The sequence below is a fragment of the Dasypus novemcinctus genome, chromosome 18, assembly GCF_030445035.2.
Source record: "Dasypus novemcinctus isolate mDasNov1 chromosome 18, mDasNov1.1.hap2, whole genome shotgun sequence".
In the NCBI taxonomy this organism is placed as follows: domain Eukaryota; kingdom Metazoa; phylum Chordata; class Mammalia; order Cingulata; family Dasypodidae; genus Dasypus; species Dasypus novemcinctus.
Window position 1 is genome coordinate 8,575,070 of NC_080690.1, and position 25,121 is coordinate 8,600,190.

Here is a 25,121-nt window from a genome sequence, read left to right on the forward strand (position 1 = left end):
TGCCTCCCCTGCCCACCTCGTGTTGCCTTGTGTTCTCGCATTGTGCTCCCTGCTCTAGATGATATGTCATTGCGAGCTAATGTTTTGTCAGGGCTCTTAGCAGCAACTAAAGGATTCTCTTTCACTTGTCTTGTCTGACAATTGTTTTTGCCATCTGCCATGACGGCCCTTCCTTGTTACCTTCTCCTCCCCTAATATTCACACACTCAAGCTCACTCTTAATTAAGCACCCGGGCTCCCTCCCCATCAAGGGTATTAGGTGTCCTTCCAGCAGAGTGCCTTTCATTTGGATTGCGTTTTCCCTGGTTCATGTAGTCCTTCTCTATGGAAAAGAAAATGCCTAATTTACAGAATTTATGACCTGACTTGAGGTTATACACACCCTGAAATCTATGGACTTTTTAATAGAAGTCCTGGTTTGAGAAAGAATTTTTATGATTTCTCCTTTAAAATTGCTGTAAACTTTGGAGGTATCATGATGAGGGACAGAAATGGAACGAGCAAGCACAGCTTTGGAGATAGAGGTCTGTGAGTTCAGACACAAACTGTGCCTCTACTTAGTGAGTGGCTCCAAGCAAGTTTTGTCAGCTTGGTGAACCTCAGGTTTTCCCCTGTGTGGCATGGGAATAGCAATACCTATCTCAATGACAGATCTGGGCACACTTTAGCCTCTTACTCGATTCTCTCCCACTTCTCAAGCTGGTAGAGAGTGGCTGTATGCTGAGCTGCCACATCCCAGAGTTTAAACAAGACATCCCTCTTGCTGGCCTGGCTTTCCATCCAGCGAGTCATCATACTGCTTGGTGGTGAAAGAGAAACAGTTGAGCACAATGTTAGTTGAGCAACTGTGTGTGTCAGGCATTGTGTTGGGTGTTGAGGATACAGCCATGTAGAAGAGATGGTCTCTGTCCTCACCCAAATCTCTTGTGGAAGGAACTGAGGAAGGAGCCAAATATTACAGCCCACTATGATGGGGAAGCACATGTGGTACCCTCTATATGACTGTAGAACCTGCTGGAAGTAGATTAGAGAAGTGACCTTGGGTGGAGGCAGCATCTAATCTGAGATCTAGAGGGTGCACAGGGGTTAGCCAGGCAAATAGGAGAGGGAAGAAGGTTCTAGAGAGCAGGAACCATATTTTTAAAGAAGATTCATGGAAAATATGTATCATCAACCTTGGACATCATCAGTAGACTAACTTCTTCCTTTGCCAAGCACTAATTATGGTACTGCTATGTGTCAGGCTCTATCTACCTAAAAGTGGGTCAGTATGGGCCTTGTTCTGGGAATACAATGGTGAATAAGACAAGATGCTCACAGTCTAGGGAAGAAAACAGACAAATTGGCCATTTCCATGTGTCAGAAATTAGCCAGCATTTTTTCGAGCCATGTCCTGTTCTAAGTACTCCCTATGTCATAACTCATTTAATCCTAGGAGGTAGAGTCTGCCACTCTCCTGTTTTAAAATTAAGGAAACGGAAGCACGTGGAGGTGAATCAACTTGCCTACAGTCTGTCAGTTGGTAGGATTCTGTTTTCAGATTCAGATCCAGTTGGCCTGGCTCTTAGCTGCTGCTTTTCTGCTACTTGATTGGAAGGGTTATCTGGGGACAATTCATTACATTTTAAAACATTTTGTCCATCCTCTGAGATCATGAGTTTTTTTCTCTACACTTCAGTTCAAAAGGCATTGAGTTTGCACCCACTGTGTGCTGTGGGAATTGGGCTTACAGAGATGACTGGCCTTGTCTTCCAAAGAACTTGAAGCTGATGAAGCTAGCTGAGGGATCAGGTGGTCCCAGCTGGGGAGTGCTCAGGAAACGTGGGAAGAAGATACGGCTGGCAGGAGGAGAAGCACTTCAGATGGCTCTGTGGGGATTTGATGCGTGAAGGTGAACAGAAAGGACATTCCAGGCCACGGGAGCAGCTGAAGCCAAGGCCCAGAGGCAAGAGAGTGCAGAGAGTTCCAGAGAACCTCAAGTAGCCTGGGAAATTAGGGGCAGGAATGGGAGTTAAGATTGGAAAATAGGGTGAGGCCAGAAGACGGAGGCATGCACTCTGAGCAGAGGAATGGCAAGAGAGGATGGTAACATTAATTTTAAACTGAGTCACCTCATTCTTGGAAGACCCCACGTGGAACAGAACCCTTGTGTCATAGTGCTCAGAGTCAGAATGCTCTTGGAGGGTTTTCGTAAAAGTTCCTTTCTATCCGATTACTTTGCATTTTTAATTCAGCTTTGCTCTGCTGTTGAAAACATTTGGCCCTCGGACAGTAAGCATCATAATCGGCTAATCATCACTGCCAGGAATTCTAAGTAATCTTGAATTACTTATAATAATAATCCTAGACTTCCTTAAAAGTCATAGTATATGGATTTACCAGGTATAATTTTAACGTTCTAGATGATAGCTACCATGGCTATAATCATTTTTTAACGTACCTGTGAATCAGAGCGGAGTTGTGGAATCTAGGTCCCGAGATTAGGGATTCCGTACATGGTGACAGGCTGGCCAGTGACTGTGGGGGAATGACTGTACACGCTTCGATGTTTCAAGGTGCAGACATGGGGCACTTTGGCCTCAGGCCATGAACTCTCATGCCGTGAGTAGTCATCTGTGGGGTTTTCCACCTGCGGCCCCCTACTTCCCCTTTTCAGAAGATTGTGAGCGCCTGACCCCACTCTTCTTGAGAGAAGCTGTTGTCCTGAACCGCGGCATCTGATGGCTACATGTCCTCTCCACCTCATGTAACAACAAGAAGAGAGGGACTCTTTAATATCACCCCAGAACAGTCCACAGCACTTTCCAGTTCTTTTGTGCGTCAACCACAGACCAGGAAATGGTGGCCGTGCACAAGAACTATCACTTTCTCTTCTAAGAACTGCAGCTGGAAAACCCAACCATGCAGCCAGCAAAGTACTGGTTTTGCTCAGCTGTGGAACTGATGAGTCTTCTCTTCTGTTTGTTTCAACTCTTCCCTTCCATTCACCCTCTGCCCTGGCTTACAACAGAAGGTGTCTGGCTCTGATCTGCCCTCAGGCGAATGGATGGGAAGGAAAGGCTTGGGGTGCTGTCTTTTCACAGGACTGGTAGCTTTTACCCTGTCCTGCTTTCTGGCCTTCTGCTCAAACATTCTCTCTTGGTCAAGAGAAAGGAACTTCTTTAGAGCCTCTGTTATATGTCTGTCACTTCTTCATTTATTCATTCATTCATTCACTTATTCAGAAAGCAGTTATTGAGCCCTTACCCTGTGCTGAGCTCCACTGGTTCTGAAGATAAAGGAAGAAAACCCCTTCCTTTAAGAAGCTTTCCATCTGAGAGTAAGGAGCCAGACATGCAAGATAATTACCCTGCTGTGTGATTGCTGCACTGCCCAAGATGGTAGCATCTAGCCGCATGTGGTTGAAGTTAAATTTTAATTAATAAAATTTAAAAATTCAAAATCACCATATCTGGCTAGTGGCTGCTATCTTGGGCAGTGCAGATAGAACATTCCACTGATGCAGGATGTTCTTTTTGGCAGTACTGGCCCAGACTATGAGCTCCTTGAGCACAGGATCCAGATCTGGTTTTGCCCATCACCGTCTCTCAGGTGCCAAGCTTATGGTGGACACTCACTAATTACTCACTGAATAGATGGAGGAAGGGCGATGAGGGCTGTAAACGAAGGCTGTACGAACAGTCACAAGAGGAGGGACAGACCGGCTCTGAAGACTTCCCAGAGCAGGTAGCAAAATTGATGCATTTAGATGGATGGGAAGACCCTCAGCAGGGGGAGATGGCAAGGAAGGGCTTTCAGGAGAGAGATGTCTTTGTTCTGTGTTTTGGAGAATAACCACACAAGGTGCTACTATTTTCTTCGCAAGGGAAGGAAAATGCATAGCACTCATCCGTTTTCTTTGGAGGTGAGATCTCACTCTGTGGATCCGCATCTTTGGAGGTGAGATCTCACTCTGTGGTTGTGAGAAAGAACAGCCAGATGATAGGGGGATGAGTGTCATCCAGGTGGAAGATCAACCTGATTTCAGAAGGCAAATGTTTTTGTGCTCAAGACTAATAAAAAGGTCTGGAAGTGTGGCCGGCATGTTGGAGTGAAGCGAATATGGAATGTGCCTCAACATCAGGGAGGTTCATTTGGAAGTTGGTGTGTGGTGTGCTGTGGTTGGTTGCTCCTTCCTGTACTGGCTTGCTCATTTGTTCACCTGATGAATGACGTGCTGAGCATGTGGCATCTTCCAATTACTGAGCTCAGTTCAGTGGACACAAAGATGAATAACTCTCCAGATTGTCCTCAAGGAGCACACGTTATTGGGGGTGACACCCAGGTGTATACATGATGATGTCACAAGGTTTTTCTTTCCTGCTTGGCTCAGCAAAGGCTGGGCTCTGTGGAGGAAAAGCAGAACATCCCTCCACCAACACCAGCAGGGACATGGGAAGTTCCCATGCAGGAGGACCCGAGTCTCTGCAGCTTGAGGAGGTACAATCCACAGTTAGGTTTCAGAGTCAAAATGCTTGCCTGTGAAGTGGGGATAAAAACTGTCTTACAGGGTCATTGTGAGAACTGAGTGGGATAAGCTATGTGAATCACGTAGTAAGCATTCAACAAAATATGATTATTCCATAATGTTGAAAAAAAATCAAGAGAAGGACTTTGAGACAGATGCCAAACTGCCACTGGAAATCTCCATTTCAGAATGTTCTAGGGCAGGTATCAATCGCTCCTACTCCAGCTACCCATGATAATTCCAAGAGCTGCCCTAGAGTCTAAGGATGGCTGTGGAGGCATGGAACCAGCCTAGGAAATGCATCCCTCATTTGGGGATTGCATCCTTTGGGGTCCTCTCTATACTTTCCTCCCTCCCTGTCAAAGTGGGTTTGGTACTTTCCTCTGCCTGGGGTTTGGCATGTTTTTTGTGGGAAACGTGGGCACAGACCCTAAGCCCTGCCTGTGGTGTCTGTTATCTGACAACTGATGCAGCTGGCTGAAGCCCTCTGTGGTCTCTTCCTTGTCTGTCCTTCGGTCTGTGCCCCCCAGCCCCACCCCAGGACCCGTCCCCTTCTGCTCTCTTAGACAGCTCACCCCATCCCAGGGTAGCTCCCCCTTATCTTTCAGAAAACAGGAATCTGTTTCTCTTTGTGTATCTTAAAAACTGCAGTACATTCCCTAACAGTCCTTTTCTTGCTGTACATGGACAGCTGTATATTTCTAGATGCCCCTGGAGTCATCTCTGTACTTCCTGGTTGGTGAGTTGGTGAGGCAGGTTTCCTTCCATCCTTAGCTGAGTTAAGATGCCTTTTTCTGTCTCAGAGTCTCTCCTTAGGAAATCTTCCACATACCAGGGTTTCTATATTCTTTTGTCCAATCTCATCGTCTCTGTCTTTTAAGAAAGCTTTAAGGTGCTCACAAATATTGTGACTGTTGATATATTAATATTTGGACTGTTTCTGTTTTATTTTGCATATTTTTGTTTATCATTCTTTGCTCCTTCTACCTTCTTACCCTCTCTTTTTCATCCATCTTTTTATTAGATTGATCTATTTTATATATTCCCTTTTTCTGGGATGACTTGGAAGGTGGCTGTATATTATGTTTCTAGTTTTAGAATACATAGTTAAGTGTAATTTTTTTTCTAATATGATGTCTTCTTACTGATCATCATGAGGAGGACCCTAACTGGTTTTACTTCCTCTTTGAACACTGTCCCTTTAACATCTTGCTATTATTGTCTACACTCAATGTCGCTGAACACTTAATTAGACAATTTATTATCTTTACAGCCAGTAATTAAATTTATGGAAATATTTTTTATCATCTTTGTTTCTCTTCTCCCATGACTTCTTCTGATTAACATTTTGACTTGCCAAAGTTTCTCTTAATAATTCTTTTAGGGTCTGTGGTTGGTAAACTCTCTTGGTATTTTCATGTATGAAATATCCATTTAAGGATTCCTTTAATGGCTAGGTATTAAATTCTTGGTTGATATTATTTTCTTTCAGCACTTGGATGATAGGAATCCACCTTTTCCAGGCCTCTGTTATCGCTGTTGCTATTTGCATGTCATTACCCTCTGACAATCTTATTTTTTCTCTGCTAGATTTTAAAATGTTCTCTTTACCCATGATAGTCTCAAGTTTCATTGTCATTTGTTCATTTATTCTGCTTGGTACTCAGGGTGTTCTTTCAAACTAACAACTTGTCTTTTTTGTTTTTAGTTCTGAAAAATATTCAGCTATCATGTCTTCAAATACCCCTTTCCTTTTGTGTGGGATTTTTATTTGATTATTATTTACAGAATACGTTTTTAAAAATGTATTTAACTTTTTACTTTGAAATAATTTCAAACTTACAGAATACATTGTAAAGAAACCCTTTCATGTTTACCACTTGTTAACATTTTGGTATTCTCTCTGTCCCTCCAGCTCTGTCTCTGTCTTTCTCTCTGCACAGACACACACATACTCACAATTTCTATACATATTATTATATAATTATATAATAAGTTATTACTCTTTTTCTGGAACATTGAGTGTAGATCGGATACATTTACTACAGTGGGTATTTTACAAGAAAAAGGATATTCTCAATTGAGCACATTACTTAAAAGAATACAATTATAAAATTCAAGAAATTTAACATTAGTTTAATACTTTTATTTAATCTATAGTCTCTATTCCACTTTTGTTAGTTGTCCCAATAATATCTTCTAGGTATTTTTTTTCCTGGAGAATTTTTAAAATAATGAGTCTGGACTGCTACCTCCAATTCCATTGTAACCCCCAGGATTCTGCCTTGCCTTCTCCTAGTCGGTAGTTGTATATCCTTTCCATACAGGAAATGCTCTCTCCATAACATCACATATTAACTCATTTTCTCAAACCTATAATATTCATAAAATTTTAGAATTGCTACACTCTTGCTGTGAAAAACAAACCTACTAAGAAGAGTTCAAGATTTGTTTGAAGGTATTTGAATTGGTGAAGGTTTTAAGAGAATCAGAACCAACAGGATTCATATCTATATGAAGAGATTTATTTTAAGGAATTGGCTTACACAATTACAGGCCCACATTCTTTAGGGCAGGCCAGAGGCTATAAATTCCAATGAGAGTGATGTCGAAGACTCAAGTCTGCATTTTCGGGGAAGCCAGCAGGCTGGACATTCACGGAAGAGTTGATGTTGAAGACTCGAGTCTGCCTTTCTTCTTGAAACCCGAAGTTCTTCCGCTTTAAGGCCCCCAGCTAATTGAATGAGCACAGCACATTATAGAGGGTCATCTCCTTTACTTAAAGCCAAATGGTTGTAGATGCTGATCCCATCTGCCAACAGCATGTAGGCCCCAGTGTTTGCCCAAACAATGGGCCACCATAACCCAGCCAAGATGACACAGAAATTGAACATCCCAGCATGATATTGCATCCAAAAGTTATTTGCCTTAGCCCCCTCCCCCCTTCAGCATGGTTATGTTACTCATTTGAGCTATGATTAGGTTCATTTCTTTCTATTCACATTTGGTTCCTGCCCCCCCACACCTTGTTTATTTTATTTTATTTTTCAGCATGCTTTAACATTCTTCCAAAAATAAAAATAAAAAGGCATACTGTGGGAAGTGGATTCGGCTCAATGGATAGAGTGTCCGCTACCACATGGGAGGTCCAGGGTTCAAACCCAGGGCCTCCTGACCCGTGTGGTGAGCTGGCCCACGGACAGTGCTGATGCGCACAAGGAGTGCCATGCCACGCAGGGTGTTCCCTCTGTAGGGGAACCCCATGCGCAAGGAGTGCACTCTGTAAGGAGAGCCACCCTGCGCAAAAAAAAGTGCAGCCTGCCCAGGCGTGGCGCTGCACACATGGAGAGCTGACACAACAAGATGACGCAACAAAGAGACACAGATTCCTGGTGCCGCTAACAAGAATACAAGTGGACGCAGAAGAACACACAGCAAATGGACACAGTGAGCAGACAACTGGGGAGGGAGGGAAAGAAAGAAATTTTTAAAAATCTTAAAAAAGTTATTAAAAAAAAAGGCATATAGTGCCTTTCCTCATCCCTTCCCCTCTATTTTCTTTTCCTATCATTTGTGGGTGATCTATTATTTTTTGCTTTATTCTTCCTGGGTTTTTTTTTTTGCAAAAATTGGGATATTCATATATATTTCTCCTTTCGTACATGAAAAGGAGAGTATGTATGTACTTGCCTGTTTTCACTTAAAAATGTATTTTGGGAATCATTCCGTATTATAGCTCATTCTTTTGTATAGCTGCACAGTATTCCATTGCATGGATGCAGCATAGTTTATTCTACCTATCTATGCTTGGACATTTGCGTAGAATCCAGTATTTTGCAATATTTAATAATGTAGTAAAGAATAAACTTATGTTTATATATATACATTTTTGAAATTGTTGGCGGCTGGGGTGAAGATTGCATGCGTACACAGTTCTGTGGTCAGATTTTGCCAAAATCTCTTTCATAGCAGTTTTACCATTTTGCATTCCCACCCTCAATTAGGAGAGTGCCTGTTTCCTCACAGCCTCTCTAGCAGTTTATTGTCAAGAACTTGAATTTTTGGGAAGCTCATGGATAATAAATGGTATCTCTGTAGTTTTAACTTTCATTTTTCTTATGAATTTTTAAAATTTATTTTTTACTAGAGAAGTTGTAGGTTTACAGATGAATCATGAAGAAAAGACAGAGCTCCCACATACCTCACTGCCACCAATGCAGCCTTCCCTATTATTAACACTTTGTGTTAGTGTGGTACCTTTGTTACAACTGATGAAACAATATTAGAATAGTATATACTACACTAACAGCCATAGGTTGTTTTTTCTGGAGTCATTCATGTTCCAGTGTTGATTTTGTTGACCAGTTTTTAAGCATTTGATATTTTCATGTTTTGGAATTTCGGTTTGTAAGTTCATTTTTTAAAACTTTATCCTTAGAGAAGTTTTAGATTTACATTTACAGAAAAATTACACCAAAAGTATAGGAAATTCCTATATAACACCCCTGCACCCACACACAGAGGTACCCCTATTATTGATATCTTAGTGTGGGACATTTGTTACAGTTGATGAACCAATATTGAAGCATTGCTACTAATCAAAGTCTGTCATTTACATTATGGTGAACACTTTGTGCTGTACAATTCCATGAGCCTTGACCAAATGTGTAATGTCATGTGTGCATGATTGCAGTATCACACAGAAGAATCTCACGGCCCCAGATATGCCCTGTATTCCACCCACTTATTCCCCCCTGCCTTATGAACCCCTGGCAGTCACCGTCTTTTTATCAATGTTACAATTCTTCCACCAACACAAGATAACATCCAAGATAACAACTAATCTACTTTGGTCTGCGGCCACCTCTCCACCCCCAAGATTGTTCACTGCCCCGTCCTGAGGGACCAGGGCTACCACAGGACAGATGGAAGGAATTATTGCAAGTTCATTTTAAGAGGGAGGTGCTTTTTGTTTGTGTTTTGCTTTCTTGCTCTTCCTTTTCTCTATAATTTCGTTTGCTTCCGCCTGTCTCAGAACTTCCAATAGAGTCTTAGCCATGGGCAGCAGCTTTTTTTTTTTTTTTTAATTTGTTCTGCCTTCATGAGAGGGAGGGGCCCTCACTCCATCCCCTGGCTTCAAGCCTTGAACCTGGTTCCCCTCTGCCATGTGTGTGGGCTCCTTGGGTCCCTGGTACCCTTAAGAATCTACTTCCTGTCCACCACTTCCTGTCCACCACTCCCTGCTCCCAGCCTCTTTGCCCGAAGGCTCTGTATCAACATCTGCCTCAGATACTCAGAGATAGTTATCTTGTTAGTGAACTCAGCTCCATCTTATTGAATTTGGTGTTTTTGCAGCATTTCTGGGTGTTTAGGGCAGAGAGGCTGTGCCAGAGTGTAATTTCACAGAACTTTTAAAAGGAAGGAACATGGGAAGGCTGGAAGAGTACAGGAGGAAGGAACCTAGTATGGGGGTGGGTCTCCCATATTCTAGAAACGCGGTGGGCATAAATTCCTCTTCTTCGAACTCTCCTGTGAGGCAGGAGCGGTTTCTCCCATTTCGGAAATGCGACAGCTGAGGCAGGTGGTGGAGCAAGTGGCCAGAGAGAGGAATGTGGGGTTTGCGGGCTCCCTGTGATGGATGATGGCCCCATCGTTGGATTTGCCCATGCTCTTGGGCTCAGCAGGGTGGCCAGGGCTTCTGTGTGCCTGGAATGCCACATCACTCGGTCTGGTCCTGGGCCCTGGGCTCGGAGCGGGGGATGCAGGTTGGAGTAGAAGGAGGCAAAGCCATGAGGCTTCCTCGGTTAATTCCTCTTTTGAGGGGACTTGGCATCCTTCAGCCAACATTGTGAAGTGCCTAGAGTGGACTCTGCTAGGCCCATTTCAGGTCTTTGGCTGAATCAGCTCAAAATAGCACTGGAAGTTATTATGAGTTCCGTCTTATAAACAAAGGGACTGATGCTCAAGAGCTCATGAGCTTCTCAGCTCCTCCCCAGCAAAGCTGGGATTTCCACCTTGTCTGGCTGCAAAGCCCTAAACCATCATCCTTCTAGCACGTTCCATTTCCCACGGGGCCTTCCCTGCCGGCTTGCCAGTCTCTCAGGAGGAGACAGTGCCCCCAGAAGGGGAGACCCCTTGAGGTCAGCTCAGCAAAGGGCAGTCTGAGGGCTCTGGACGGCGACTTTTCTGTGTCTCCTAGAGGGCCCCTTGTCAGCCACGTAATGTGATTGCTGGTGACGTGAACCCAGGCCCCAGAAATGTTTTTCCAAGTCACCATCAGAGATGTGACTCCAACATCCCTACAGAGAAGAAACAGGTTTTTTCCTTCAGAGAGCTTAGTTGTATGTTTTATTTGGTCAGAGGCTCCCAGAACCCTTCCTTTTTGGGGCCACCTCCACCATGCTGCACTGGAAATGCCTGGGCTTGGCATTCACAGAGAACCCCTCCCCCACGTTGCTTATCACATCTCTTGTGTTTTTACGGTTAACTCTTCATCCTCCTCCTGCCATCCCCCCCCCGCCAGAAGTGCACTCCATGGACCTGACTTATCTTCCTTTTTGTTGAATCTCAATCATCTGGTACATGATCTGACCCACAATAGGTGATAACCAGATTTTGAAAGAATGAATAAAATGCGAGGCAGCTGGGCTCAAATCTGGTGCTACCATTTAAAACCTTTGTGGTTCCAGTAAGTTGCATCCCTTTTCCCCTCCTGTAAAAAGGATGGCCAGTGGCCATCTCGCAGGACTGTTGAGAGAATAAGGGATGACATATCTAGCTGCTCACAAAAGGCACCCCTCCAGTTCTCATCCTTTGCATCATTGTTAATAAGCACCGTGCCTCAGCCGGTGGGCAGGAAGCAGGAACATTTTGTTCAAACCTTGCCCGCCCTTGAAAGCACTCAAGCATTCAAGCCCCCAAGCTCCGATTGCCTGACTTCTTACCAGGCCAGAACGAGTGCCCGGTGAGAGCAGCTCTTATCATTTGATGAGACCCCTGCAAGCAAGAACGTGGCATGAATCTGCCAAGGCTGCCGTAGAAGACGTGGCCAGCTCCAATTAGGAAGCCCTTCCAAGGAACTGAAGGCTTTGAGGTTTACCCTGAAGAAGTGGCTCCCTTCACACTAAGTCTTTTGATTAAATGCTCGTTTTCACTTTCCGAAGTTCATTGAATCATTTTACCCAGTTTCCAGAACCACATGGAAAAGTACAAAATGAGGAGGCTTCAGAGGAACTGTGGGATTTCAAAGGCACTGCCCCTTGCTGCCGTGCAGCCCTGACGGCCAGTAGCGTTGGCTGGCCCACTCGCCTCTTGATGGGGACCTGCACGTGGGAGGGCTCCAGGGACGTGCTTCCTGGTCCGTGCCCTTAGCCTCGTTCTCGAGATTCCCAGGCCCCCAGTGCTGCATCCGCCAAGAGGCAGACCTGGGGCTCCAGAGGCCCAGGAGCAGCTTCTAGACTCTCAGGCTGGCTGGGTGGTAAGCATGACAGTGGCCCTGCCCTTACGGAGCTTACAGTATTGTTGGAGAGAAGGACTCATGCAGAAAATATTACCAGAATAATTTTGTGCTAGGCCAGGCTGTAATGATTATGTGGACAAATAGCGACCATTAATTCATTGCTTATTATACACTGGAATCTTTAAATATGTTATCTTATTTGAGCCTCTTGACTGGCTCTCTGAGTATCAGAAAATGGGGTGGGTTCACTCTGCATCCACACAGTAATTTTTCTAAGCAGGGGGCAGGCCTGGCCTCGGGGCTGGCTTTTCATTGGGTTCAGTGTTTCGGTCTCCATCGTGAGTTCCTTTCCATCCTTGTCAGAAACGAAATGGAGGTGCCTGGCAGAGTGCTTAGCACATCATGGGTCCTTACTTGCATTTCCTTGCTCCCCCTCTTCCTGCATCATTGCATTTTAGTGATCTTTGACCTACCACCCCTCCCCAGTAGAAAGGGTGACACTCAGTAGGACTGTCAGGTTTCCATCAACACACAAGTGAAGGACAGTGTCTGATTTTCTACCGAGGGCTTGAGGAAAACTGCACACTTGACCATCAAAGGGGCAGCTGGAAATGGACATCCCTGGGTCACTAGAACGTGGTTCTACGAGTGGCACCTAGAGCAGCACCAGGTGGTTTTGTAACTATTCTCCAGATGATCCCAATGCACACTCAAGTGTAAGAGCCACTGGTCTAGGTTCTCAACCCTGCCTGCATATCAGAAGCATTTGGAAAATGGGTTATTTTAAATGAACTAAAATTTATTCTTTAGATCAGTTTTGGATTTACAGAAAAATCATTAAGATAAGTACAGAGAGTTCCCATACATCCCATACCCAGTTTCCCCTATTAACATCTTACATTAGTTTGGTATATTTACTACAATTTATGGACCAATGTCAGTGCATTGTTATTAACTAAAATTCATGCTTTATTTAAAGTTCCTTAGTTTTTACCTAACATCCTTTTTCTGTCCCAGGATTCTATCCCGAATGCTTTGTTACATTTATTTACATGTCTCTCTAGTCATTTCTTGGCTGTCACATTTTCTCAGACTTCCCTTGGTTTTGATGACGTTGGCAGTTTCGAGGTATACTGGTCAAGTTCTTGGTAGCATGTCCCTTGATGGGGATTTACCTGATATTTTTCTCATAAATAGACTGGGGTTACAAGATTTGGGGAGGAAGACCACATAGGCAAAAGGCCGTTTTCATCACATCATATCAAGGGTATATACATTCAACCTGACTTGTCACTATTGATGTTGACCTTGATTGCCTGGCTGAGGTCCTGCATGTCAGGTTTTTCCATTGTCAAGTTACTTCTCTACTCCCCTTCCTATACTGTACTCTTTGGAAGGAAGTGACTATGCATACCCCACACATAAAGAATGGGGAGCTATGTACCTTCTTGAGGACCAAGTATATACATAATTATTTGGAATAATTCTTCACAGAAGATTTGTCTCTATTCTATTTATGTATACCATCATTTCTTCATAACAGTATGAACTTAGGGATATTTATTTTATATTTTGGGTTATAATACAGTACTGTCATCAATTTTGTTGCTCAGATTTTCCAACTTTGCCCATTGAGGGCTCTTCCAGGATGACTCTCTTGTCCTTCTGACATGGCCCTCTATATTTTGTTTAGCGTTTCCTTACTTTCTGGCACTAAATGATGCACCAGGCTCATTTTGCATATTTTCTGCCTCAGCCCTAAAATCAAGCATTTCTCTAGGGAGCCCTGGTTTCTTAGTATTGGAGAATGATATTTAGAAACCACAATCTGGATGCTAAGTTTGTTCTTTGCTACTGGGGTGTCACTGCTTCCCAGCTTTCTCAGAAAAATGTTAGGAAATAGGTGTTACACTAATTCCCATGTACACTCATACCTATGTTAATTCAGAGGAAAGAGTTAGGAAATATGTGTGTACACAAACTCATGTATGTGCATTATCTATGTTTATTTCCATATCTATCTATATTAAGATAAACCTGAGTTTGTGCTGATGTCTCTGACTTTAATCCACTTCCACAGGGTTCGTTCTAGCCTTCCTCTTTAGCTAATTTGTCACTTTTTCATTGACCGTGAGAAATCTGGCTCCCATTTTCTACAATTTATTTACGTATTTGCTCAAACCTGGTATAATGTAAAGTTGTTTCTCAATTGTTTGTACCCCTGTGAGAAACAAATTTACCAATTGGAGTGCAGTGTTTGTGTACAATTCTTTTTTGACAAAGCCTTCATTTTGTTCAGTTAAAAATCTCTTTCCCACATTTCCTTAGGTCAGCTCCTTTTCCCCCCTTTCATTTGGTTTATGTTCCTTTTATTGGAGAATAGATAAAATAAGTAACAACCAAAGATCAGGGCTCTAGGTGTGTTCATTGCTACTGGGTGTAGTTGCTTCTGTGCCCCTCAGTTGACAAAGCAAGGAAATACAAGCATGTATACTAACTTGTGTATATACACTTATCTGTAGTTATTTCTGGATGTAACCATTGTATCCAGATCGAGCTAAATATGAGTTCATACTGATGCCTCCAACTCTAATCCATTACCTTGGATCATTCTGGCCCCCTCCCCTTGCTTCTCTGTAAACACCAACAGTGAGAACCTGATTCCTAACCACCCACCATCCACTTACTTAATTGTTCCCTCCCAGTATTCTGGTGTTGCAGCATCAGAATGCATGCCTGTGGGAAATAACTTTAACCACCAGAGTTTCTTTCACTTTTAGTTTTACAGACTCCACTCATTTCCAGAGTTACTTAGGTCAGCCCCCTTTCCCCCCACTCCCTCCAGTGAGGTTGTTTCATATATTTGTAATAAGGTTAGAATTCTTTGTCAGCATTCTGCATTCTATCCTGGGTTCCCCTGACCACCGAAATAATTTTTTTTAAAAACCTGCGTACATTTAGGTTCACAATTTGTGCTGTATAGTGCTGTGGGTTTTAGCAAATGCTTAATGTCTTATATTCACCATTACAGTGTCATACAGAATAGTTTCCCCACACTAAAAAGCCCCTGTGTGCCACATATTCACCCTTCTAGCCCTCCTGCCCCAGTCCTGACAACCACTGATTTTTTTATTGCCTCTATACTTTTGCCTTTTCCAGAATATCATATCATTGCAATCATACACTCTGTAGCTCTTTCAGACTGTTTTTTTTTTAAATTTAGTAACATGCATTTAAGTTTCCATGATATCTTTTTGTGATTTGATAGCTCATTTATTTTTATGGCTGAATAATATTCCATTGTATGGATACACCAGTTTATTTATCCATTCACATATTAGGGTCATCTTAGTTGTTGCAGGTTTGGGAGATTATGAATAAAGCTGCTATAAACATTCACATGCAGATTTTAGGAGCATGATTGCTGGGTCATATGGTAATACTATGCTTAGCTTTATAAGAAACTGTCCAACTGTCTTCTGAAGTGGTTGTATCATTTTGCATTCCCATAAGCAATAAGTGACATTTCTCTTGCTTTGATCCTCACCAGCAATGGGTATCATGGATTTCATCCATTCTAATAGGTGTGTAGTGGTATCTATTGTTGCTTTAATTTGCAATTCCCGAGTGACTTAGATGTTGAGATCTTTCTTAGATGTTGAGATTTTTGACGATCTGTATATTTGTGAGGTATCTCTTCAGATCTTTAGCCTATTTTTGAATTGTGTTGTTTTCTTATTGTTGAGTTTGAGTTCTTTGTATATTCTGAATACAAAGATTTATTTTACAAATATTTTCTCCCAGTTGTGGCTTGTTTTTTCATTCTCTTAACAGTGTTTTTTGTTGAGCATATGTTAAGCCCCCCTTCCCCTCCCTGACTCCCTTGTCTGTCTGCTTGCTATGTCTGCTCATTGTCTTTGCTTGTCATGTCCACTCATTGTCTGCTTGTCCTCTTTAGGGGGCACTGGGAACTGAACCTGGGACTTCCCATGTGAGAGGCGGGTGTCCAACTGCTTGAGCCACATTCACTTCCTGCTCGTTGTGTCTGCTCATTGCATCAGCTTGTGTCTTCTCATCTTCTTTAGGAGATACCAGGAACCAAGCCTGGGATCTCCCATGTGGGAGGCAGGCACCTAATTGCTTGAGCCACATCTGCTTCTGAGCATAAGTTTTTAATTTTACTAAAGTACCTTTCAATTTATTTCTTTCATATATCATGTTTTTGGTGTTGTGTCTAAAACTGTATTGCCAAATCCAAGGTCACCTAGATTTTTCTCCTTTATTTTCTAATAGAAATTTTATAGTTTTACACTTTATATTTAGGTCTGTGATCCATTTTGAGTTAATTTTTGTGAAAGTTATAAAGTCTATGTCTAGGTTCATTATTTTTTGCATAGGGACATCCACTTGTTCCAGCACCATTTATTGAAAAGACTGTCCTTTCTCAGTTGAATTGCCTCTGCTCCTTTGTCAAATAACATTTGACCATGTGTGTGTTGGTCTATTTTTGGGTTCTCTATTCTGTCCCATTGATATATATTTCTGTTCTTTCACCAATAATACAGTTTTGATTATTGTAACATTATAATAAGTCTTAAAATTAGAAAGAAAGTGTAAAAAAATTGTATAGTACAAATCCTTCAACTGTATTTTTTTCTTTAGTATTTCATTGCGGTTCTATGTCTTTTATCTTTCCATATGAACTTTAGAATCAGTTTGCCAATATCTAAAATAAAACTTACTGGGGTGTTTATTGGGATTTCATTGGATCTATATTCAAGGTGGAAGTAATTGACATCATAACAATATTGAGTCTTCCAGTCCAGAAACACAGAATCAGTATTTAGATCTTTAATTTCTTTCATCAGAGTTTTATAGTTTTCTGTATATAGATCTTGTACATATTTTGTTAGATTTATGCCTAACCATTTAATTGTTTGTGTGCTTTTGTAAATGGTGTTCAAATTTCAAATTGCACTTGTTCATTGCTGAGATATAGGACAGCATTCAACTTTTGCAGATTAATTCTACAATATTGCTGTCCTGGCTTATTAGTTGTAGGAGTGTAGGAGTGTTTTTTTAAATTTTTTGTTGATTCTGTGTAATTTTCCATGTAGATTTTGTTATCTGTGGACAAAGACTGTTTTAGTTCTTCCTTCCCCTTCTGTATACCTTTTATTTCCTTGCTTTGCCTTATTGCTTCAGCTAGGATTTCCAGTATGACGTTGAATAGGAGTGGTGAAAGAGAACATCTTTGCCTTGTTCCTGATTTTAAGGAAGAGTGTCTAGTTTCGCATCATCAAGTTTGACGTTAGTTGTAGGTTTTTGTAGATATTCTTTATCAAGTTGAAAAAGTTCCACCTCTATTCTCACTTTGCTGAGAGTTTTTATCAGAATTGAGTTAGATTTTTATCAAATATTCTCTCTGCATCATTTGATATGATAATATGATTTCTTCTTTATTTTGTTTGATGCCTACCTTTCCCATCTCAGGGCAAATGCCAAAGAGGCTCTGGGGGTCCCGAAGCCGAGGTTCTCATATTGAACAGGGTAATACATGTTTCGTGTTTGAGGACAGTGGTAAGCACATGACACAGGCTGGGTCCAGGTCAGCTGCTCTAGTTGTTGCTCACAGTTTCCTATTCGTCGTACGTGTGCAGTCGAAGGGCTGCCTCCAGGGTGTAGTCAGCGGGTCCCTGTGGTTAGAGAAATCCAAGCGGAAGCTGGGTGCTCTCAGGGGAGAGGAGAAGCGAGGCTTGCAGGGGGTCTTTCCCCGAGCCCTCCACAACCTCTTCCGACTTTGAGCCTGTGGCGCTGAGCCCCAGGCGCTTCCCTGCCCGGGAGCAGGGTGCACCTTCGAGCCTTCCCTTGGGACATCTGCCCTGCGTGATGGCGCTGTGCTGGGGTGGCCCCCGTGTCCCGCTAACTTTGAGTATCTGCTTTTGGAAGGCTCTGCGCTGACCAATGGGGGCCTGAGCCTGCACAGCCCCGTGAAGAGGAAGCTGGAAACCGAGAAGGACTACGTCTTCGACAAGAGGCTCAGGTACAGCGTCCGCCAGAACGAAAGCAACTGTCGGTTCCGAGACATTGTCGTGCGGAAGGAAGAGGGCTTCACGCACGTGCTGCTGTCCAGCCAGACGTCCGATAACAACGCCCTGACGCCCGAGGTACGCGGGTGCGCGGCGGGGAGGGGGCGGCAGCCCACGGGACGGCTAGTCGCTGGTCAGTTTGCCGACGTGATCCCGTTTGACCTTCGTGACAGATGAAGGTCGAGGGGTGCAGAACGTCATTAAACTGGTCGTAGACCCAGAATCCCCTCTTGGGCTCTTCCAGCCAAGCTGCATAGTAGTCAGTGTTCCGCACTTCTTGGCTTTCGATGGAACCATCAGCTCATTTGTGGTTACTGAGATACAATTCACATTCCGTACATTTCCCTTTCAAGGTGTGCAGTTGAGTGACTTTTAGTGTACTTGTGAGGTTGTGCACACATTGCTCCTATCCAAACCAGAACATTTTCATCCCAAAAAGAAACCCCTGTCCCGTGAGCAGCCACGCCACGTTCTCCCTCCCCCCAGTCCATGGAAACCTTCTCTCTGGATTTTTGCGTACCCTGGACATCTCACATAAATGGAACATGTGTGGCTTTTTTGTCATCGTCTTCTACTTTGCCTAATGTTTTCAAGGTTCATCCATATTTCAGTCTTTTTTTATGGCTGACTAATACTCCGTTGTGTGGATAGACCACATTTTGTCTGTCACTCCATTGGTTGTGGACGTTTGGTTTGTTCCCACTTCTTGACAGTTATGTGTGTTGCAGCTGTGGACATTTGGGTACAAGTTTTTGTGTGAACTCTTGTTTTCATTGTTCTTGGATGTATACCTAGTTGCAGAATTACTAGGTCGTATGATAACTCTATGTTTAACTTTTTGAGAAACTGGCAAAGTGTTTTCCACAGCTGAGGAAAGCATTTTACATTCCAATTTCTCCATATCCTCTCCCACCCTTGCTGTTTTCTGCCTTTTTGACTAGAGTCATTTTTGTGGCTGTGAGGTGGTATCTTGTGGTTTTGATTTGCATTTCCCTAATGACTTAAGGATGTTGAGGATTATTTCATGTGCTTATTGGCCCTTTGTATAGCTCCTTTGGAGAAATGTCTATTTAAATCCTTTGCTCATTTTTAAACTGGGTTTATTTTTTATGACTGAATTTTAAGGGTTCTTCATACATTATGGATACGAGACCCTCATGAGATACATGATTTTCAAATATTTTCTCCCATACTGTATGTTGCCTTTTTATTCTTTTGATAGTATCCTTTGAGGCAGAAAAATTTTAAATTTTGATGGAGTCCACTTTATCTGTATTTTCAACATATTTTCTAAAATGCTAATCACATGTCTTAGGTGAATAAAACAGGAAAAAAAAGAAAATTTAATGCAGTTAGGTAGACATCATCATTGAAAACATGGGATATATATGCGGGGAGCAATAAGGGGATTCATGATGATGGAGATGTTGGGAAACACTCTTCTAAGCAGTTGTCTCCAACTCTTCAGGCTTTGGAGAGGACGGTGGAATCCTAAATGACAAAAACCATGACAGCACCAGACAGCAGTGACCCTCTGTGCTTTGCTGTTTATCTCACCTCCTCCTGCCAATACCCTTCCTATATAGGGGTTGCTACAATCCCCATTTTACAGATGAGAAAACTTAGGCTCACACAGCTTGACCGAGTATAAACTTCCTGCAGGGACCTTTGCTACTTTAGTGCACCATTTTGTCCCTAACACCTGGCCCAGTTCCTGACCCATTGCAGTTAACTCCAACCCCCTTTTCCTGGGCCTGCAGCATCCTCCCTCAGTTTGCCATAGTAGCAATGAAAACATGGAGGTTTGGCCAAGGAGTTTTGGGAGATGTGGTCAGGGAGTGGTCACTTACCCAGAATGGGATCAGAAGGATGGCCTGGCATCTCTCATTGCCTCTAAGACATTACAGGAAGCGGGCTGGGGTGGGTGTGGGGTGCTGTGTCCTTGCGCATGTGATCGCACATCTTATTATTATTATTTGCATAGCTGGCTCTTTTATGGGGTTGTGCTCCTGCCAGACTGACTGACAACCTGTGCAGGAAGAGACTAAACCCTTCCCTGTGGAGTTGCGGGGCAGTGCTTGCTTGTTGCTCCTGCTGGGAGTGCGTGGTGGGGGCCTCTTCCTGCCTCCATCCTCCGAGTTACCGCCTCGGGGTCTTCTGCTGTGTGTGGATCTTTGTGTAGGATTCAGAGAGGTCCAGAGCCCGTGGTTTAACCCAGCATTGCTCTTCACATGTTTAGGTGCCTGAAAACCATGCTATTTTAAGCTCATCGTGAAACATCAGCACGAGACCTATTCTTCTTGAATATTTTCTACCTGACTACTTTCAAGAGCCTGCTTTTAAAAGGCATAGCATTTTCCGTCAATGCATGGAATAAATATGATGCCTCCCAGTGCACTTTATCTCTTTAGAGCAGCTTTGTATGTCAACTCTTGCCTCCTCATCATAGAAAATGTGTTATGTTCGATTGATTTAAGATGAACAGGTTCTCACCTCCAGAGCCATGGGCTCGGTTAATTAGCTCTTCCATCCCTAATTGGCAATGGGAGGAAAAGAGAGAAAAAAGATTGATCCGGTGCTTTCCGCTATCTCAACCACCAGAGTAGATAGGCCGTGTGGGTGAGTGGACTGATGGGGCAAAGTAGTCCCGAAAAATGATTCCACTGAAATACAGTGGTAGAGAAGGAGGACAGATTTTAGAGCCCAGCAGACCTGGGTTTGAATCCTGCCTGCAGTAACATGACTTCTGTAAATTTTAGAAGTTACTCTGCCTCTCCAAGGGTTTTCATTGATAGAAGTTGTGTCATTTTTTCTTCCTGAGAGTAGAGATACTGTCTGCACAGAGGCCTGCAGAGTCCCAGCATGTACTCAGTACATGTTCCTTTCCTTGTTTGGGTGAAATAGGTGATTCAGCAGCCACCAGCAGACCCCGCCATGCTCATTAATGGAGGGAGCAGAAGGCAGCATCTTACCGTCATAGCTGAATTTATTTTTCTAGTTGTTTATTTGACACTGGTTGGGTTGGCCTTCCCGGCAGAGATCCATACGTTCCTGGCTGCAGTAACTGGATGGTGAAGCTTCATATTTCTCCCATCTGGAGTATGGCAGAGAACCAGGAGATTAATAAAAACGTCCCTTACAGAACGAGCCAGCAAAATAGAGTCCACAAACTTGGTGATTAAGGCTCATTCACTTCCTCATTTATAGAGGGCCATGAGCCCTCACTCATATCCTGGATTTCTTTGCTGTTCCCACCTGCAGCCAGTGGGGCCACTGCACCCACAGGTGCACACAGGCAGGTCAGAGCCATGCTCCACACCCCTCTCGGTCATACTGCCTGTGGCAGTTTGATATTATTGATAAATTCCAAAAAGAAATACAGATCATGTTTGTAAACTGATCTGCTCCTCTGGGCTAGTGATAAACCCTTAGATTGTATTGAATTCAGAGGTTTCACTTTTACTTGATTAAATTATGACTAGGGCTTTGATTGGGCAACCTGCCCCCTTGGGCAGAGGAGAGAGTTTTTTCTTTTTTTAAGATTAATTTTTTATTTATTTCTCTCCCCTTCCCTGCCCCCTCCCCCCAGTTTTCTGTTCTCTGTGTCCATTCATGTATGTTCTTCTGTGTCCGCTTGTATTCTTGTCAGCAGCACAGAGATTTCGTGTCTCTTTTTGTTGTGTCATCTTGCTGTGTCAGATCTCCATGTGTGCTGTGCCGCTCCTGGGCAGGCTGCACTTTTTTGCGCTGGGCGGTTCTCCTTATGGGGTGCGCTCCTTGCGCGTGGGGCTGCCCTACTTGGGGGACACCCCTGCGTGGCACAGCACTCCTTGCGCGCATCAACACTGCGCGTAGGCCAGTTCACCACACAGGTCAGAAGGCCCTGGGTTTGAACGTTGGACCTCCCATGTGGTAGGCGGACACTCTATCCCTTGAGCCAAATCCACTTCCCAAGAGACAGAGTTTTAATGCTGGAGCTCTGGTAAGTAAATATACAGAGAAGCAGTGAGGAAGGAGGGAAGGCTCCATTACACATGGCAGACGCCCCAGGAAGAGAGCTGAGCTGTTTACCTGAGAGTCTACAACTGGCCTTGTGGAGACAGCAGAGCAGCTGAGCCTGGAGAAAAAAGAGCCTTGTTCCAGTCTGCAGCTGAGATTGAAAGAGTTGGGACCATGGAGCCTTGGGAAGAGGAGGAAGACTGAACCGTGCAGGTATTGCCTGCCATCTTGCATCAACATGTGCCAGACTCTGAGAAAGTACTTCTTATGGTACCTTGAATTGGACTCTTTAGGGCCTTGTGACTGTAAGCTCCTACCCCAAATAAATACCCTTTCTAAAAACCAATCGATTTCTGGTATCAGCACCCCTTTGGCTGACTAATACACTCCCTATACAAACCACCCCCAACGTGTAATTCTTGAAGATTCCTTGAGTATGTCCACTTTTCTCCATTTCCACCATTATAACAAAACAGTAGGCTCTTTTGTCTGGACTATTGCAATAACCTGCTGACAAGTCTGCCCCCTTCCATGTTTCCTGCCCTCTTATCCACATCCCTTCTCCCCAGCGCAGACAGAGGGATTTGCTAGAAATGCAGATCTGCTCACTTATCTCCACCTGCCCCAGCTTTGAACACATCAGTGGCTCCCCATTTCTCTTGGTTAAAAATCCATATTCTCAGGGTGACTCATGAGGCCTGTGCAGTCTGACCCTGCCCCTCTCCAGCCTCATCTGGCATCGTGCCTCACACCCCTCTCCTTGCACCGACTTCCTTGCATGTGCACACCTGCCACAGGCCCTTTGTCCATGTACATCCCTCTAGCTGGAACAGCCTTCCCTCCTTCCTGGCGAAACTGACTCTCTCTCTTCCTACAGTCCTCAACTTGGCCATCACTTCTGAAGGGAGTCTTTTCTCACCTCCATGATTAGGTCTTACCTCTCTCTCCATAGTTGCTTGTGTACATGTATTTGTGATCATTTGTTTAGGGTCTCATTTCCCCACTAGAAGATCAACTTCTTGGGGGTTAAAGACCATGCCAATCCAAGGATTTTAACTAGATATTACAAGGGATCTATATATAAGTAAAATACCATTTTGACTTTTTACTTAAATTTTATTTCAATTGAAAAAAAAATAACATAAAAGGCAACTCAACAAGTAATGGAATCATTACTTCAAAAAAGTTCTGTCTCAGCACTTTTATGTCATCTAATTCCAACAACAAATTTGATTGTTCCTCTAATGTTCAGAAAGACACAGATGAATGCTAATTGGTTAAATGACATATTTAAGATCTCCTTATTAATGAAAAAAAATGAAGAAGAGAAAATATGCTTAATCATATTCATATCTCACAAAACCAAACCCCATATTCTTTTTTTGACCTTTAGCATTAATATAGTATCTTTTTTGCTTTTGCTGCAAAAACATTACAATATTGTTAACTAAAGTCTATAAATTACATTAGTTATATTTTCCCCATGTATCACCACATTCTTAACACCTTGTAGTAGAACATTCCTGTATTTATATTATTAATCACAGTCCTCACATACTGCCAAAATCACTGTTATACATTCCCTATATTATCCTCCAGTTGTCCTCCAACTAACATTAACCTCCCTAGAGTACCCATTTCAGCCATAATCACACCCATAAATCAACAGTGTTTGTTACACTCCTTATAATGTGCTACCATCAAGTCCATCCATAGCCACATATTTACAATTAACCTTATTAAACATTCCACATACATACACCATCAGCTCCCCCTTCTCACCCCACATTCCCTCTCCCACCACCTACAGTCCATAGTCCAATTCCATAAGTCTAGTCATTGTATTTAGCTCCACCATGCAATATATCTTTCTGACTTTTAAGGGGTTATTGTTTGCTACATAACAAATTATCTTAAACTTAGCAGCTTAGAACACCAAACATTAATTTTCTTACCATTTCTGTGGGTCAGGAGTTGGGGTGCAGCTCAGCTGGGTGTCTCAGGGTCTCTTGGAAGGCTGCAGTCAGGAGGTGGGCTGGGCTGCGGTCTCACCCGCAGGCTCCACAAGGGAGCTCCATTTCTAGTTTCACTCTTGTGATTGTTGGCAGGTCTCAGGTCCTCACTGGCCAGAGACATTGGTTTCTTGTCAAGTGGGCCTCTCCATGGAGGAGCTTCACAAAATGGCAGCTTGCTTTCCCCAGAGCGAGGGTGCCAAGAAAGAGAGAGCAGGAGAGGATGCCTGAGACAGAAGCCCTCATCTTTTTAAATCATTTCATTAGAAGTGAGTCACTACGTCCAGTCCCCACTTGTGGGGATGGACTTATATGAGGGCATGAATACCAGGAGCTGGCACTGCTGGGAGCCATCCTAGAGGCTGCCCACCACAGGGTTTTCATCAAGTAGGAGGCAGGATAAGGTTGGAGGCACAAGCAGCTGTTCTACAAGGGCCTTGGTCAGAAGAGTCAAAACAGAGATTTTTTTTTCTTTTTCTTGTTCAAATAGTTTTCCTTTTTTCCTCTCCCTATTTTTTTTTAAATGTTACATTCAGAAAATATAAGAGGTCCCCATATACCCCCCCGCCCCCCTCACCCCACTCCTTCCACATCAACAACCTCTTTCATCATCATGGCACATTTATTGCATTTAGTGAATACATTTTGGAGCACTGATGCACCACATGGATAATGGTTTACATTGTAGTTTGCGCTCTCCCCCAGTCCACCCAGTGGGCCATGGCAGTACATAAAGTGTCCAGCATCTGTACCTGCAGCACCACCCAGGACAACTCCAAATCCTGAAAATGCTCCCACATCATACCTCTTCTTCCCTCTCCCTACCCTCAGCAGCTACCGTGGCTACTTTCTCCACATCAGTGCTACAATTTCTTCCATTACTAATTGCAATAATTCCATAGTAGAATATCAGTAAGTCCACTCTAATCCATGCTCTATTCCTCTATCCTGTGGACCCTGGGATGGTTATTTCCACTCCACTTCTATATCGAGATGGGGCTTAAATTCCACATGGATGATGAATGCAATTCTCCTGCTTGTAGTTGTAGGTACTC

At 43.3% G+C, this 25,121-nt stretch overlaps 1 protein-coding gene across 5 annotated transcripts in view; it reads left to right on the plus strand.

Annotated features, from left to right (window-relative positions):
- Nucleotides 1-25,121, plus strand: part of CDYL2 (chromodomain Y like 2) — a 260,570-nt gene that overhangs the window by 201,915 nt on the left and 33,534 nt on the right. For all 5 annotated transcript variants that reach the window (XM_071209050.1, XM_058279666.2, XM_058279664.1 and 2 more), the window contains one exon: nt 17,916-18,133. In XM_071209050.1, the coding sequence (XP_071065151.1) occupies nt 17,916-18,133 (218 nt within the window). The remainder of the gene's footprint in view (nt 1-17,915; nt 18,134-25,121) is intronic.